Below are 16217 nucleotides of genomic sequence, written 5' to 3' on the forward strand. Positions count from 1 at the left end.
TTGGGTATTAGCAGTTAGCGACACTAATAATTTGCCAAAAAACCTGAAATGAGTAACTACTAAAGTAGCTTTTAACTTGATTAGTAAGCCAATTTTAAGAAAATAATATGTAGGCTACTGTAATGAATTGTAGTAACTTCCTTATCAATATCTTTCTTCCTTTCTCTCTTTAACAGAATTGCAGTGTTTGTTTTAGAATACCTCTTAATTATCTGAGACCATGTACTTTTATAATGCCTTTGATAGACCATCTGTATTCATTCTTTTATACCCACACTGAGCAAGAAACTAAAATTATAAAATAGACCAACAATAACCAGTTATTATGCCAGAAAAATCAGAGATCCAGTTTTAACATACCACTTTCTGTATGATTATAGCACTGTTCAAAATCATTATTCAAAATAATAAAATTAAGTACACATTTAACAATGACACAGCTGACAGTTGTTCTGGTTGTTGCTCTTTGAAAATGAAGTTTCCTTTGAATTATTCAAGTAGATTAAATTTGGAAAAATGAATTTGACAAATTTGTTTGATTCATAAAGCAGAGATTTTGGCAGCGATGGTTTAAATTAACTGTTCATTTGCTTTTCCATTAAACAGATGCCTGGTAAACCTTATCAGAAGAAAATGGAGGTAAAGTAGCTTAAAAAATACACATTGCAGGAAAAAAACTACCTATTGATTAGTAGATAATTGCTCAGTTTTGATCTGAAAACTTAACATATTTAATACCTTTTGTATGACATGAAATGCTTAGTTGAGAAATTATTTTTTAATTGCTGTTTTCCTGTATAGCTATTATGATCCTTTTGCATGTTGATAGTGTATCAAGTGTGATATTTTATTGTTATTACAAGAGAAACAAACATTAAAATATTGCAGCAAATGTTATTTTTTTGGATATGAGTATCTCAAACTTTAAATCAAATTAGGATCTTAAGGATGAGAAGCATACATAAACCTAACTCTGGATAGGGAGGTATACATCCTCCTAACCATATGTATCAGTTGGTGTTCCTTTCCAGAATAATTCATGAGAAATGAATGCTGGGTACAACGTTGTTTAGAACAATTAACATCTTTTATTAATATTTAGTTTATTCAGGTAGTAACGCAGCAATTCACATTGACTAACTTTTAACTGTGTGCATGCATGTACCGTATTAATTGACTGACTTTTAGGTTTGCAGACTAAATTAAAGCCCTAGAAAGCATATATCTCACTAGTATATGGCCTCAGTTAATTGATGTAAATTGCTGTGTTTCTTATTTGTGTTGATGCATATGTCAAATTTACAGAACAAAATTTCTATTACTGCACTGATTAGCAAAAGACTGGAATGACTTTGACTACCTCACAACCTCCTCTTTTCTTCTTTTCTTTATTTTCTCTCTCCCTGTTTATTGTCTTCGTTCTTTACCAGATACCTTAGTGGTGGATGCATTATAAAAACCTAAGTAGAATAAATCATCTTCTATTCATTCATCTTTCCTTACCATCTTTTTATTTCTTCTGAGTCTTGTGGAGAAAAGCAGCCAAGCTCTGCTGATATATTTTAACACATTCCTGTGAGTAGCCTGGATTTCTACAATGTTTCAGGTTCCCCAATTAACATTCCTTTTGCAAATTATAAAAATGAAATAAAATTCAAACTTCCTGTGCAGTAAGCTTTCTGAGTGAATCCTCCCAAGAAAGGGTCAGTTTTAGAAGAGTAAATATAGATTGTTTTTTTTCTTAGCCATTTTCACCAAACTCTGTTGTTTAAAAACTCCTGTAGGAACACTCAGAAATAGCTTTCAATTGGAGCAAATTTCTCTTTCAAGGAAGATTCCCTAAGCCATTGAATGAATGTTGTTCTAGAACAGGACTGCTCTGCTCTGGCGTGGCGTCAGCTGGACCTGCTCTAATTTTATGTAACAGGACAGGGAAATAAGCTAAATTTGATCCATGCTAAGACCCAGTGGGTACATCTACATGTGGTGATTTAAGGTGCATTAAGAGCACAGGTCTACATGTGTGCACCCTTAATGTACCTTAAAAATGGTGGTTTTAGGCTAATCATGGCTAAATTTGATACCTGCATAAAGCAGGCATCAAATTTAAGTGCAGTTAGTTAAGGCACCTTAACCCATGTGTAGACGTCTTAAGGTGCCTTAATGCTATGTGACTGAGCGGGCTGGAGCCAAGTGTGTGGGGCCCTGCACTCCTACTGGCAGTGCCAAGAAGAAGATGCAGTGGGTGCTGTTTTGGAAGGCTCAGACGCTGGAGCTGGAGCGGTGCTTCTGGCAGCAGCAGTCCATATTGGTACGTGGTAAGTCAGCAAAGAGGGTAGCAGGTGTGAGGGCTCCTGTCAAAACACAAGAGAAAGGCTTCCCCATGACTCTCTCTGCAGGGGACAAGGGCAGCGTAGTGCAGGCAGTGCCTTTGCTAGAGGCTCCCCTGCACCTCTCCTTTCCCATATGCAGTGTGTGGCATGGAGGCTGGGCACTTGCCCAGGATGGAGATGGGTGGAGCAGGGAAAGCCATGCCAGGCTTTTGGGACAGACACAGTCCCAGCTTGCCTGTTGTCCTGGGCGGGAGCCACAGGATGGGCTTCTAATAGCATTTGAATCCTGCACAGCTGAATTGCTTAGCCAGCAAACCTGCTGCAAGTGAAAGGTGCGGGGGAGCCTCTAGCAAAGGCCCTGCTCATGCTGCACTGCCACCTCCCCCAGTAGGGAATCGTGAGAGGGTCTTTCCCTTGTGCTTTGACAGGAGTCCTTGTGCCTCATGCCCCCTCTGCCAACTTTTCGCATGCCGACAGGGACTGCTGCTTCTGGAACTGCCGCTCTGGCTTCAGCATCTGCACCTTGCAGAATAGCACCTGCTACATCATCTTCTTGGCAGTTCCTGGTGGCAGCGCGGGGCCCCACGGGCTTTCTTCAGGCCCACTGTTGTCTGACACTGAGGAGGCAGGAACATGGGGAGGGGACTAGAGCCAGGGCTGGGCTGTCCATGTCTGGGGGGACTGGAGGCTCCTACCCCCTTGGCTGGTGCTGAGCTGCACCACCCAGTTACATTGCCACAGGCTTCTGAGAGCTGTCCAGGGTGCTGATCAGGGCAGGCTGCCCAGCGAAGTGCCTTAAGGCATTCACAAGTAGACGTGCACCTAAATTGCTTTAATGCACCTTAGGCTAAGATGCATTAAGTTTAAGCATGTGTAAATTCACATGTAGACATATCCAGTAGGAGATGGAGGAAGAGAGGAAAGAAATTGTGTGCCCCTGCACTGATTTTTCTCTTCTTGCTGTGGCTGTTCCTGCCCATTCTGATTTCTTTTGCATACAAGAAAATTTAGGCTCATTAGTGCACTTCTGGCTGCACATCTACACGTGTGTCTCTGTTAGGCATAGCCCAGTCCAGGGGCTTTATCCCTCTACAGGAAGAGCCAGGGGGAGCTCCAGGCTCCCCTGGGTGCCAACCTTGTGGGCTGGCAGGGGGTATGTGGGCTGGTCCCAATCTCCAGCAGGTGGGGAGAACTGTGCTGGCTTCAGGGACAGCTGCCTCCTTGCCATGTGAGGATCAGGACCTGTCCCAATCCTCACATGGCAGAGACATAGCTTCTCCTGCAGCCAGCACAGCTCTCCTGGCAGTGTGGGGATCGAGATGGGTCCCAGTCCCCATGTGGTAGGGAGACAGCTGTCCCTTCAGCTGACACAGCTTCCCCTACTGTTAGAGTAAAGCGGAGTAAATTCTGCACATTTGTTGGTGGTGACACTTTACTGTGCATTACATTAGTCTGATGTATAGTAAAGTGTCTTGTAGATGCACCCCAGGAGAAAGTAAATAAATGGAGAATCAAAAAGTAGCTGCCTCCACAGACATCTCTGACTGATGTGGTCCCAAGAGCTAAGCATTCACTGTGCAGTTGAAGAGAAAAGCACCTTTTTGCCTACGCAGTATGACTAGAATTTTTTGCCTTATTGCCTTTACTCAGCATTCATACCAAATGTGTGGTCATTCTGGAGCTCCACACTTAGTATTTGCACATGCTTGTAGGATTTGGCTGGGTCCTGGCAAGAAGATTTTGATTTTTTTGGTGAAAAATGATGGAGATCCATTTGGCTGCAAAACAGTTTGACACTAAGCAAAGCATCAAGAGTTTCATGAGACACTAATCTTATTACACAATAGTATTGCAGCCCTTTCTAAATGTGAAGTGTGGTGTTAAGGAACATCAGCCCCTTACATATAAAAGGTTGTACTGTGTGGGCATAATAATCCTGCTGTTGATATTGTGTATCACAGCAGGAGGTTGTTATTCCTGATTGTTCTTTGTTTTTAGCATTCCTTTTGGGAGCAAAAGACAATACCAGAAAATCTGCCATCCCCAGCAGACAAATACAAACTAAAATACCAGCAGTATGAAGCTGAAATGAAAGAGGGATATAAACAGTATTCTCAGAGAACTGCAGGAAAAAGAAAAGACAATGCTCAGTCTCAGGAGTGTTCACAGAGGATAGCTAACAAAGAGGTACTATATCCTGTGAAATCGCAAATGTACATTTAAGTTTAATTATAGTGTATATGTGTTGTAATGTTCTGTTACACAGCAGTAGGTTTTAACCATACTTTACAGGTATTTCTTTGATGCCCCACACTGTGGGATCTGAAAAACCTAATAGGGAGTAAATAGAAGAAACATATTTGAATTTCTTCCCCTCATGAACATTAGAAGCATATGCAAGCTACTGTATAGGCTTGTAGTCTGGTGGGGTAACAAGCATGGGCCCTAGTAAGGCACTTCTACGAGACAAAGGGACAAAGTTAATATGAGTTTTTCAAGGAGCATTCTTATTTGCATTTTTATTGAAGGAAGAGTCTTAATTGGTGTTGCTAAAAAGTATAATGGTAGAAACTGTACTAGAGTGTGGAATTTCATTTAAATCTTTCTTTTTAAATATTTGTTTATAACCATAACTTTACATAGAACTCCTGAAAGGAGTTGGAAGTGGGAGGAAGGAAAGACATGACCCCAGCTTTAAAGACAAACTGCAAGTTGAGATAGCAGAATATGGGATTAAAATAAATATAATCACTTTAGACTGCAAGGTCTTTTGGGACAAAAATTGATCAGTGGGTGCATATGGACATAAGGAAGAATTTCTTTACTGTCCGAGCCCCCAAGGTCTGGAATAGCCTGCCATTGGAGATTGTTCAAGCACCTACATTGAACACCTTCGAGGGTAAATTGTATGCTCATCTTGCTGGGATCCTATGACCCCAGCTGACTTCCTGCCCTTTGGGCGGGGGGCTGGACTCGATGATCTTCCGAGGTCCCTTCCAGCCCTAATATCTATGAAATCTGTGTGTGTATTTTGGGGCTAATGCAATATGAATAATAATAATAATAAAATACTAATGAATTCTTTATTTGTTTTAAAATTAATATTGAGGTGGCTTAGAGAGACAGCACAAGGGGGGCGGGGCAACAGCAAACAAACAAAATGACCAATGCTAGTTTAGTCTGAGGAAGTACGGTGAGGATCCTGAATGCTCAGAAAGAGATGCTGTTCTGTGTGTGAGGATCAAAACGTCCTACACATCAAGGTAGGAATAAAAGAAGAGGCAAAGTGATCCATATGCATAAAGAATGGGTAAGCAGAGGTACGAGGAGGACAGATGCCCCCTGAAGACCTAATTGCTGGGTGGAGCCTCAGTCAAGGATGAGAAGTTTGGCAGCCAATAGAAGAAGTACAAAAGAAGTGACATGCCTGAAGTGAGTGACAAGAAAAGAACATTTTAGTTGCTGAGAGTTCAATAGCATGGAAAGGGGAAGATTTGTAATGCAGAGAGAATAAAGTTGTCTGGGCTAATGTAGCTGTTGTGTACGTTACATTGTGTTGGTTGTCCTTAAGAGACAATCTACTTGAAATCACATTTATCTTTGAAACTGTGCCTACCAGCATTGTAAGTAAAACCAGAAGTGAAAAAGATGGAAGGGAGAAAGAGATCCATGTTTCTAAATCCGTTTACTCTTTACTTTTGATAATGCAAGGAGGTGTGTGTGTGTGTGTGTGTGTGTGTGTGTTAATGGTCATTGTTGGTGCTTCTCCTGCACCGTCATTGATATGCGGGTCCCTGGGATACACACTCTGTTCCAGAGCCTCCAAGCAGTGGCATAACTAGGGCAGAGTGAGCAGGCCATCTGTCCTGGGCACTGACTATGATGGGCACCAGAATCTTCCCTGCTAGGAGTCTTTGCTGCAGCAAGAGGATCCCTGAGCTGCCCCTGCCCAGCCACAGGAGCCTGGCAGCGCAGCACTGAACCAAACAGTGAATCTGGAGAGTGGATGGTGAGTGGGGCAAACAGATTCGTGCCCTTTCCCCTCCTCCTCTGCAGGTACCTTTGCTAGAGCAGAGACAGCCCTGCTCCCAATATATGTGTATATGGGGGGGATAGCAAATGGGACACCAGGATATGCTGCCAGGGAGCCTGGCCATGGGGCTGCTGCCAGAGAGGCCACTGCTGACACTAAGCAACCTGGGCAGGTAAGACTTTCCTTAACCTCACCCATGCCACCTATGCTGTCTACTGTGGTTGGCACACTCTTGCCCCACCCTAGGCTCATGAGTTTGCTGTGTCTCTGCCTGGTTGGGGCTCTGTTGGGAACAGCAGCAGTAAAACAGTTCTTGCATCAGACTTCAAAATAAAACATAGAGTATTCATTAAGCACAATATCTGTATGATAAAACTATGTTTTGGTTTAGGCATTGGGAATATAAGACATGTTTGTGTAAACTCACCAAATCCTTAGCTTTCAGCATACTTCAGGTTTAAAAATTGAAACTTACGGTGACTGCTTCTGAAAAACATTCTGTGTTTCTTGAATCTTGTTTCTCAATAAAATACATATGCTATGTCCCTCCACCTTGTCTTTGAAGTGCTATTAACTTCTGTAAAATTGCAAGGCATTTTTGTTGCAAGTAAAGTCTGAACAAGAAGAATGATTTTTAATATTTTGTGTAGGAGAAAATGTGTTGTGTTCTACAGCTGATTGACTAAGACAGTAGAAGTAAAATGCAGTGTGTTTCTGTCTAGGATCCACAACCAGAAGACGGGATTAGTGAAGATCTTACAGCTCTTGATGAGAAAGCCCTCTTACAGCAGTGCTATACAAGCAATCCATATAATATACAGCACAGCATAAAGAAGTTAGAAGCTGTAAGTTTCCTGTACAGTATTAAATTGTTAGGTAGATGTACTCATATGAGAGGCCTGTATATATATGTTTGGATACACTATAAAGGTCTGGGATATTTTTGGAAATACTCAGGCCTAGATCCTTCTTAAGAGTTAGCTGCCTAAATAACCTTGAGGTTCTGGGCCTTGGGCATAGATAGCCATCTAATATCTGATATGTATAACTGAGTAGAGAGATCTCAGCTAGGTAGGGTACCAGAAGTAGTGTAGCTGTGTTAGCACAAAGCTCATCCTAGGCTACTTAGCCTTGCTGAGTAGGAGAATATATTTTCTGGAATAGAAAATGTGATTCTGCTGCTTCTGATACCTGAGCTAGAGCTTGTACCTTAGAGACAAATGATCAATGCTTAACTGTTCTGTAAATCAGTTCATCATTGATTTAATTGGAAATGGATTTAGGTCAGTTGCTGCACACTTTTGAGAAGTCTCACCTATGTGTTTCTGTGCATACTTTTGCATATATACATTAATATTAATTGAAACATGTCTGATCTGGCATTGGCAGGGACATATATGTGGGTTTTTTTGCAAAAAGAATGATGCCCAAATAAGCCTGAATTTGGTGTTTAGGAGTATTTATGATATTAAACTTTGAAGTCTGGCTTTGCAGGATTTACTACTGAAGATGCATGGTGATTATTTTCTTAATTTATTTTTGTCCAGATGTAAGCTCCTGTTGAAAAGATTAGCATGCTAACATTTGTGCTGTGTGTATTAAGCCATTAAAATTTCTGTGACACTGTAAATGCAAAGAAAACAAATGGAAAATACTGTTTGCCCATCTGGTTGAACTGAAATTTGCCTGGCAACAAGCAGATTATTCTTATTTCCATTAAAGTGAATACAGATACGGTATTATGTGGACTTTGTGAAAAGAAAACTCTCAGATGTGTTACTATTAGAAACTTTCTTATTATACCTTTTAAAATAAAAAAAAAAACAAACCCCTTCTAATATTAAAGGGTTTGTGCTGCATGGGTGAAGATTATGACAGAACAGTTCTGAGGCAACCTTAGAGTTGCTGAGTTTTATGCCTTCTACCTTGTAATCAGATGAAGTAATGAAAGTTGAATAGAGCAGCCACTGTAGGCCGGTTGGGTGACTGGAACCTACAACCAACATACAGCTACTCCTTGCTTAATGTCATAGTTATGTTCTTGAAAAATGCAACTTTAAGCTAGACGATGTTAAGTGAACCCGATTATGTCACAGCAGTTACCTACTAGCAGGTGGCAGTCAAGCAATGTAACCAAACATTGTGCGACTTTAAACGAGTATGTTCTCTAAAGGATCGGTGACGTAATATCGAAATGTTAACCGGAGCAACGTTAAGTCAGGAGTACTTTTTCTAAGGCATTTAGCAGCTGTCTGAAAGGTAGAAATATTTATTTTATTGATTGCCACTTGTGGTTGCTTCCCCTCCTCCGCCAGGCACCCCTTAAGTACATGTAAGTCACAACTCCTGGTTGGTGGCAGGAGTAATTAGATAACCTGACAGAATGACTCTCAGCTGGGGTGCCATGCGATCCTTCTAAAGGTATTATATTGGGTGCTGCACAATATTATCACTGTTAGATGCACAAGCACCTGTACTTGATTCATGAGATATAAACCCTGAATTTTGAAATACAAATCCATAGCGTCAAAACCATTTCTGATCTGGCGTGTTTTTTTTCTGAGTTCTTTGCAACAGAAATTCTTGATTATTTTTACATAGTTGATAAACAAGTGAAAGCTAAAAACTGGCATTTTCTGTGTAAGGTGCCTTGAATAAAAAGGGTGAGAACCACTGACTTAAATAGTGTCTGTAACAGACATCACATAATTCACTGGACTGCAGTTAGCATTTATGCACTGGTCATGTTTGGTTTCTACCTTTTCCTTATCAAGGCTGCTTGATTTCTCTGCAGAATAGGAGAGGCTCTGCACAGTTGCAGAGCAAAGATGTAGTACTAGTGCTTTAATTGTATATTCTTTTTTTCAGCAGTGTTGAGCAGCTGACAGGATTTGTCTTATGCAGTAGACCAAAAGAAAATGGCTTGAGTTTTATCTGCTATGACATATTGGATTCATTTGTTTGTGAGTAGTTATTGCAGCACATAGTTTCTGTCAGAGGGTCTTGCTGAACTTATGTATCTGTCTAATACATAGGAGCAACAGAGGTTGTGGCCGAACTCCATTTGTAATGTCTTTAAAAGGGGAGGAAGAGCCACTGCTTGTAACAGTTACCTCTGCATGATCCTGCAGTGATGGAAGGGAGGGCAATCTAGTTTGCTTTGACCCTGGTTGAAATGGGATTACAGATTTGCTACAATTGTATTGTTACAGAATTATGCAGCTGTTACAGTTGCATTAGAACAGCTTGTATATGTATCCTTTGCTATCCATCTATCAATAACCAACAAGTTAAGGCTTTCAAAGCGCATTTAATGTAGAACTTCAGTTTTGAATAGTTTGGTAGAATGTGTAATTTTACAGTTTTCCTGATTAAACACTTTATTTTCCTAAAACAGCAGACCCCCCCCATCAGTTGTATTTGTTTATTTTTAAGAAGCCTTAAAGATTGTTTTATACATACACGTTAACATCTGATTTTAATGTAATTATTAAAAACAAAAGGCAGGGCGGAGATGCACCTTTTACACTAAGGAATCAGAGATTCATAAATGTTTGTGAACAAGAGCTCACTTCATCAGGTGATGTCTGATGTAACAAATACTTTAAAGAGTGTTTTTTCCGTGTACTTTCCATTTGGTTTTTTGTATTACCAAAAATAATTCAGAGAAAAGCCAATATAATGTATGAATTTAGTTGCAAAATGCGAAGTGATCTAGAAGGATGACCATGAAATGAGAATTCCTGTGTTGCTTGGGAAAGATTGTGGGAGTTGCTTTAGACTTGAAGTATAATTATTAGGTTTTTGTTTGTTTTTTGCTTGTTTGTTTGCAGAAGATCACAATGTTCCGGCTAACTAGGAGGACTGGGTTTTTTTATGCTAGATTTCTTCATTTTGATGAATGATCATCCAAGTCCAATATTTGTTTAAAGCCCTATTGTAGACATCCTTAATAACTGAATGAAGGAAGCACCAAAGGAAAAAGTCATTATCTGACATTGAGTTGAAATTCAAACCCAATACAGTTGTACTCTTAAAATTGGATTCTCCATTGTCAACATGTCTGCTGTTTGGTTCTTACAGTGGTGAAATCTGTTGGCCTTTGGGAAATGATGGACCATAAACCATACCTGGTAGTATACAGGCTATCAATTTTTCCCCAAATATATGATAACTATTTACTTTTCTGTTGGGACAGGTAATGGCCAAGGATTTATCTTTTCAAATGTGCCAATAATTGTGATACCTGGGTGTAAAGATTTTAAAAACAAAACTAACAGTCTTCAACTATACACAAGTCATAAATCTGGAAAGGAAAATAGCTTGCTCAGGTTGAACAATCTGGGTTGGAGGAGAGGTGATTATTTTAGCTAGTGGAAATTAATATTTACCAAAATACAAATCTTTATGAACTGTATTTTAATAATTCTGTTAGTGTAGTGTTTACCCTTTTTATTCATCTGGTGTTTGGCAACTAGTTTCATCCTCTGCAAACACTGTGAGGCTTAGTCTGTTTAAAATTTGGGTTGCACATATAAATCTGTGTAGTGATTAAGATGGATAACTGATCACATAAATGTCCAAATCCCTCAGTTTCAAAATGTTTTAAAATTCAGTGAAAGGTGTATATAGAGTTAGGAACTTACATAACTCCTTCAGAATCAATAACTTTTGTCTTCCCATGAGAACAGACTATATAAAAATAACCTGGAAATAAGGGCAAACTGAGATGCAATAGAGAAGTCCAGAAATCTGGTTTATAAAATGATGGGAGGGAGCAGAGGTTGAATATTGGATTGGGTCTCAGGAGACCTGAGTTTTAGTCCTGGCTCTTGGTGACCTTGGACAAGTTCCTCATCTCCTTGAACCTCAGTTTCCAATTCTGTTGAAAGGATTTTAATAAAACCCTCTAAAGTTCATTGAAATCGCCTTATGAAAAGTGCTCTACAATATTTGAGCTTGGTGCTCCTACTACTTTAAAACAAGGCAGGTGGTGTGAAACCAGCCTGCAGGTGTGGCAGGGGCCAATTGGAGAGTCACCTGACCAGAAGGTGGCTGGGTTTGAAGCATATAAGCCCAGGGCCTGAGCTATTCAAGCAGTCTAGCTCTGAGAGTCATGGAGAGAGGAGTTCGTGGGGAGTGCAGGGGGTAAGCAATTCTAGTGGTTTGAGGAAGGGACTAAGGAGAGGTAAGGAAGTCCCAGCTGGCCCAGAGACAGTAGGGGGCTGGAAGGCGTAGGGAGCAGGTTGGGCCAGGGTGCCCATAAGTCTCACTGGCCTAGAAGCAGGGTTAGGGCCCAGGGAGGGCCGAAGGCCAGGAAAGGGCCATAGATGGGAGACTAGTGCGGTAGGAGAGCCCATGGGTCTCAATTGGCCTAGGAGTGGACCCAGGGTATAAGGAGACAGACCAAAGCCTGGGAGGGCAACTGCTGGAGACCAATGGGGTCAGGGACCCACATCCCAGAGAAGCAGGGTTGGGGACCTGCAGCTTGAAAGAGGTGGTAGAGTAGGCCAGGTGCCTGGTGTCTGCAAGAGGTGGAAATAGGGTCAGAAATCCAGAGCTGCACCTGGGAGTAGCCAGAATGAGCAAAGTGCCTGGGTGTGGGTGGACAAAGGTAGCGGTTGGAGCCCAGGGGCAGAGAAAGCAGGTCTGAGATACTGAGTAATTAATAACATCTGTATGGTTATGGGTATGGTTATTGGGGAGGATGGAGCTATTCAGGCAGCCCATGTAATTAGCCCTTAAGGCAATGAGTAGGGTCACCTGTACTTGTGAGGAGATCTGACTTGGAAAGCCCTGGGGCAGCATTCCTTTTCTGAAAGTATCATTTCATCAAGGCATGGCAGGAAAGGAGAAGGGGAGGGTACCCAAAGAGAGCCAGGTTGACAAGGGCTGAAGGGGCTCCAGGGGCATCACGGTCACCATTGGTGTGGGACCCTGTTAGTGTTGGGTATTATTAATTAATGCCAGAGAAAAAAAATTTCTGGTAACCTCTCCAACACCACTACAACCAAAAACCCAGTAACCTCTCGTATCTTGGAAAAACTTAGATGAATCTTCTCATATATCAGAGGAGGAAAACATAATGACATAGAGACTAACTGACTTCCAAATAAATAACTGTAAGTGGACCATAAATCATAACGGAATCTTTCCAAAGACAAAACAAGATTGCTGGACTTAAACCTTTATTGCCCAAATCAGGATTTATGTCTACCGTAAATTCCATGGTATGTTGGATGGAGTGAGAAGTTTTTCATGCGCTGCTCTACTTAAAGAATGTGCTTTCTGAAAATAATATGACTACAACGAGCACTACCTATCAGTATTTATATTAGAGTTTTTATATTTACAGACATCAAATGTACATAGACATGGTGTGTATGTAAACAATTTAAATAGACCAGAATATATTATTTGGTTCTCATTTATCTGAACATCATTTGCAGTATAATTTTCTCTGTTAAAAAGATACTGGATAAGAAAATCCAATGATATGCCTTAAAATTCCATATGAGCAATTGCATTGTTTAACTGCATCTTCTGAAAATAGTCTTAAGGAATAACAGTTTCTTAAGTATGTCATATTTCATTTGCTCATAATAGACTTTTTATTGCAGGATGATACAGTTGCAGAAAGAAGAAAGCAAACTGTAGTAGAGCAAGTAATGGTGGATCAGTTATCTAGGTAAGAGACAAATGCAATAAATTACAAATTCAGATTACAGAAGAATTTGACTACATGAATGTGTGCCTTTTCCTGAGGTATTAGTTTTTAATTTGTGAAAAATACTGTATTGTTACGTAAAATGCATGTAATAAAAATGATCCATCAACCTTACTTTACTTTCTGTAGAGGTTTAATTATCACTGAGAAAAATTAAAATTTAAAACTTTAATCTCACCTTTGAGAGCTAATCTGTCTTTTCTAAAAAAAATATTTTGATGCCTTTTCTAATGCATTCCATTTTTTATTGACTTTCTGTTTATAATTTCAGAGTTTTAAAAATAATGAGCTAAACTACATCACTGTCCTTTGAATTACTACAGTATTATTCCAGCTTTAGAGAGTTAGGAATATACAGTGTAGCTAAGGTTGGGCAGGGTCATACTGGAAGGATCTGACTTAGTTACAGTTTTTTAACCACTAGAGGTGTCTGTAGATATGCCAGGAGACTGCTTCGAAGTGCTGTAATTAGTGTGTCAGAGCAGACTCGATTAATTGTGTCTGTTGGAGTGAGCTTCAATCAATGAGTTGGAAAGGACCTAGACAGATCATCTAGTCCGACCTCCTGCCATGGGCAGGAAGGAGCACTGGGAGTGGGAGGGGTTGTAAGACCCCAGCCAGGTGTCTATCCGGTTTCCTCTTGAAGATTTCCAGGGAAGGTGAGAGTACCACCTCTCTGGGAAGCCTATTCCAGGCTCTGGCCACCCTTACTGTGAAGTAGTTCTTCCTAATATCTAACCTAAACCTATCCTCCCTCAGTTTGTGGCCATTGTTCCTAGCGACTCCAAGGGGGGCCCTGGTGAACAGACTTCCCCCAGGCCCTGCTGGTGGCCCCTGATAAGGTTGTAGGCAGCCACAGGATCCCCCCTCAGTCTCCTCTTGTGGAGACTGAAGAGATTCAGGTCCCTCAGCCTCTTCTCATAGGGCTGGCCATGGAGGCCCCCAACAATATGAGTGACCCTCCTCTGGACCCTCTCCAGGTTTTCCACATCCCTCTTGAAGTGTGGCGCCCAGAACTGGACACAGTACTCCAGCTGCGTCCTGACCAGCGCCACATAGAGGGGGAGCAAGACCTCTCTGGACCTGTTAGTGATGCCCCTGTTGAAGTATGGCAGGGTGCGGTTGGCTTTGCCTATTGCTTCGTTGCATTGGCAACTCATATTCTTCCTGGAGTCAATCCTGACTCCAAGATCCCTCTCTGACTCTGTGCTGCTGAGTGGGTCAGCCCCTAACCTATAACCATAATGCTGGTTCCCTCTCCCCAGGTGCAGCACCCTGCACTTGTCCTTGTTGAACCGCATCCTGTTCAGATCTGCCCACTTCTCCAACCTATCTAGGTGTATTCACTTTACCCCACAGCTTGGTGTCATCAGTGAACTTGAACAGGGTGCTCTCCACACCCTCGTCCAGGTCACTTATGAAGATGTTGAACAGCACTGGCCCAAAGACCGAGCCCTGAGGGACTCCACTGCCCACACCCTCCCAGGTCGACATTGACCCGTCCACCACCACCCTCTGGGCGCGGCCCTGGAGCCAGTTTGCCACCCATGTGACTGTGCATTCAGCAATGCCGTAGTCCCTCAGCTTGCCTACCAGAATTGGGTGGGACACTGTGTTGAAGGCCTTCTGGAAGTGCAAGAAGGTGACATCGACTTCCTCCTGCACATCTAAGCTCTTTGTTACCTGGTCATAGAAAGAGACCAGGTTAGTCAGGCAGGATCAGCCTTGCATGAACCCATGCTGGTTGCTTCTCAGCATCACTTCCCCTGCAGGACTCTCACAAATGTGGCCCTTGATAATTTTTTCAAAGACCTTCCCCAGGATAGAAGTGAGGCTGACTGGCCTGTAGTTGCCAGGCTCTTTCTTCCTCGCCTTCTTGAAAATAGGGACCACGTTGGCCCTTTTCCAGTCCTTGGGGACTTAGCCCGAGCAACAGGAGTCCTCAAACAGCTGGGCCAAAGGCTCCGCAATGACACCAGCCAATTCCCTCAGCATCCGTGGATGAAGGTCATCCGGGCCTGCTGACGTGGACACATCTAAACCCTCCAGGTAATCCTTAACTAGGTCTGAACTAACTGTTGGGGGACTCGCATCCTTCCGGGCCTCTCTATGCTGTCACTCAAGAGCACCCCATTCTCAGCAGACAGAAACATGGAGGCAAAGAACTTGTTGAAGAGTTCTGCCTTTTCTCGTGTGTCCATCACCAACTGCCCTGCTCTGCCTTGTAGGGGTCCAATGTTACCCTGAGACTTCTTGCTACCTATATACTTGAAAAAGGACTTTTTGTTATCCTTAATCCCAGAAGCTAATCTAAGCTCCAGTGCTGCTGTAGCCTTCCTCACCAAATCCCTACAAGCTTGGGTCAGGGAGATGTACTCCTCCTTTGTCCCTGCCCCCTGCTTCCACTTCCAGTACGCTTTTTTCTTTGCCCTCAGGCCAGCCTGGATATCCGCACTCAGCCATGGAGGTTTCTTGGAACCCTTTTCCCGCCTTCCTGTGCAGAGGAATTGCATCCTGCTGCACTCCAAGGATAGCCTCCTTGAGGAAGGACCACCTTTCCTGGACCCCTATACTAGCTACCCCCTGGGCTCCGAGTGCCTCCCTGACTACTGCCCTGAGCACATCGAAGTTGGCTTTCCTACAGTCAAGCATTTGCGCTGTGCTAGTTATCCTCCCCACCTTTCTCTGAATAGCAAACTGGATCATTTCATGATCACTGTCCTCTAGCCTCCCTTGTACTAGCACCTCCCGCACCAGGTTGTCCCCAGAGGCTAACACGAGATCCAGTATGGTGTTTTCCCTAGTGGGGACGAGCACCTCCTGCATGAGGTGTAGGTCCTGTACGCACATCAGGAACCTTCGTGAGTGGCTAGACCTGGCCGACTGCTCCTCCCAGTGGATGTCAGGGTAATTCATATCACCCATGACCATGACATCCTTTGCATGCATGGCCTCCCCCAGCTGCCTGGAGAATTCCAGATCCAGCTGTTCCTCCTGATGCGGTGGCCTGTAGTAAACCCCTACCACCAGATCCCTCTTCCCCCACCCTCCTTGGAGCTTGACCAACGGGGTCTCAGTTAAGCCTTCCTCTGGTCCCATTTGGAAGGTAGAACTGGTATACTGT

The 16217-nt window shown here is 42.5% G+C and overlaps 1 protein-coding gene across 1 annotated transcript in view; it reads left to right on the forward strand.

The window, feature by feature from the left end:
* The window catches only part of CAPS2 (calcyphosine 2), a 54373-nt gene that overhangs the window by 6510 nt on the left and 31646 nt on the right, over nucleotides 1-16217 (forward strand). The window contains 4 exon segments of the mRNA XM_019543200.1: nucleotides 607-639; nucleotides 4332-4520; nucleotides 7089-7211; nucleotides 12987-13054. Coding sequence (XP_019398745.1) covers nucleotides 607-639; nucleotides 4332-4520; nucleotides 7089-7211; nucleotides 12987-13054 — 413 coding nt within the window.

The sequence above is a fragment of the Crocodylus porosus genome, unplaced genomic scaffold (assembly GCF_001723895.1).
Source record: "Crocodylus porosus isolate Cpor-Errol unplaced genomic scaffold, CroPor_comp1, whole genome shotgun sequence".
NCBI lineage: Eukaryota > Metazoa > Chordata > Crocodylia > Crocodylidae > Crocodylus > Crocodylus porosus.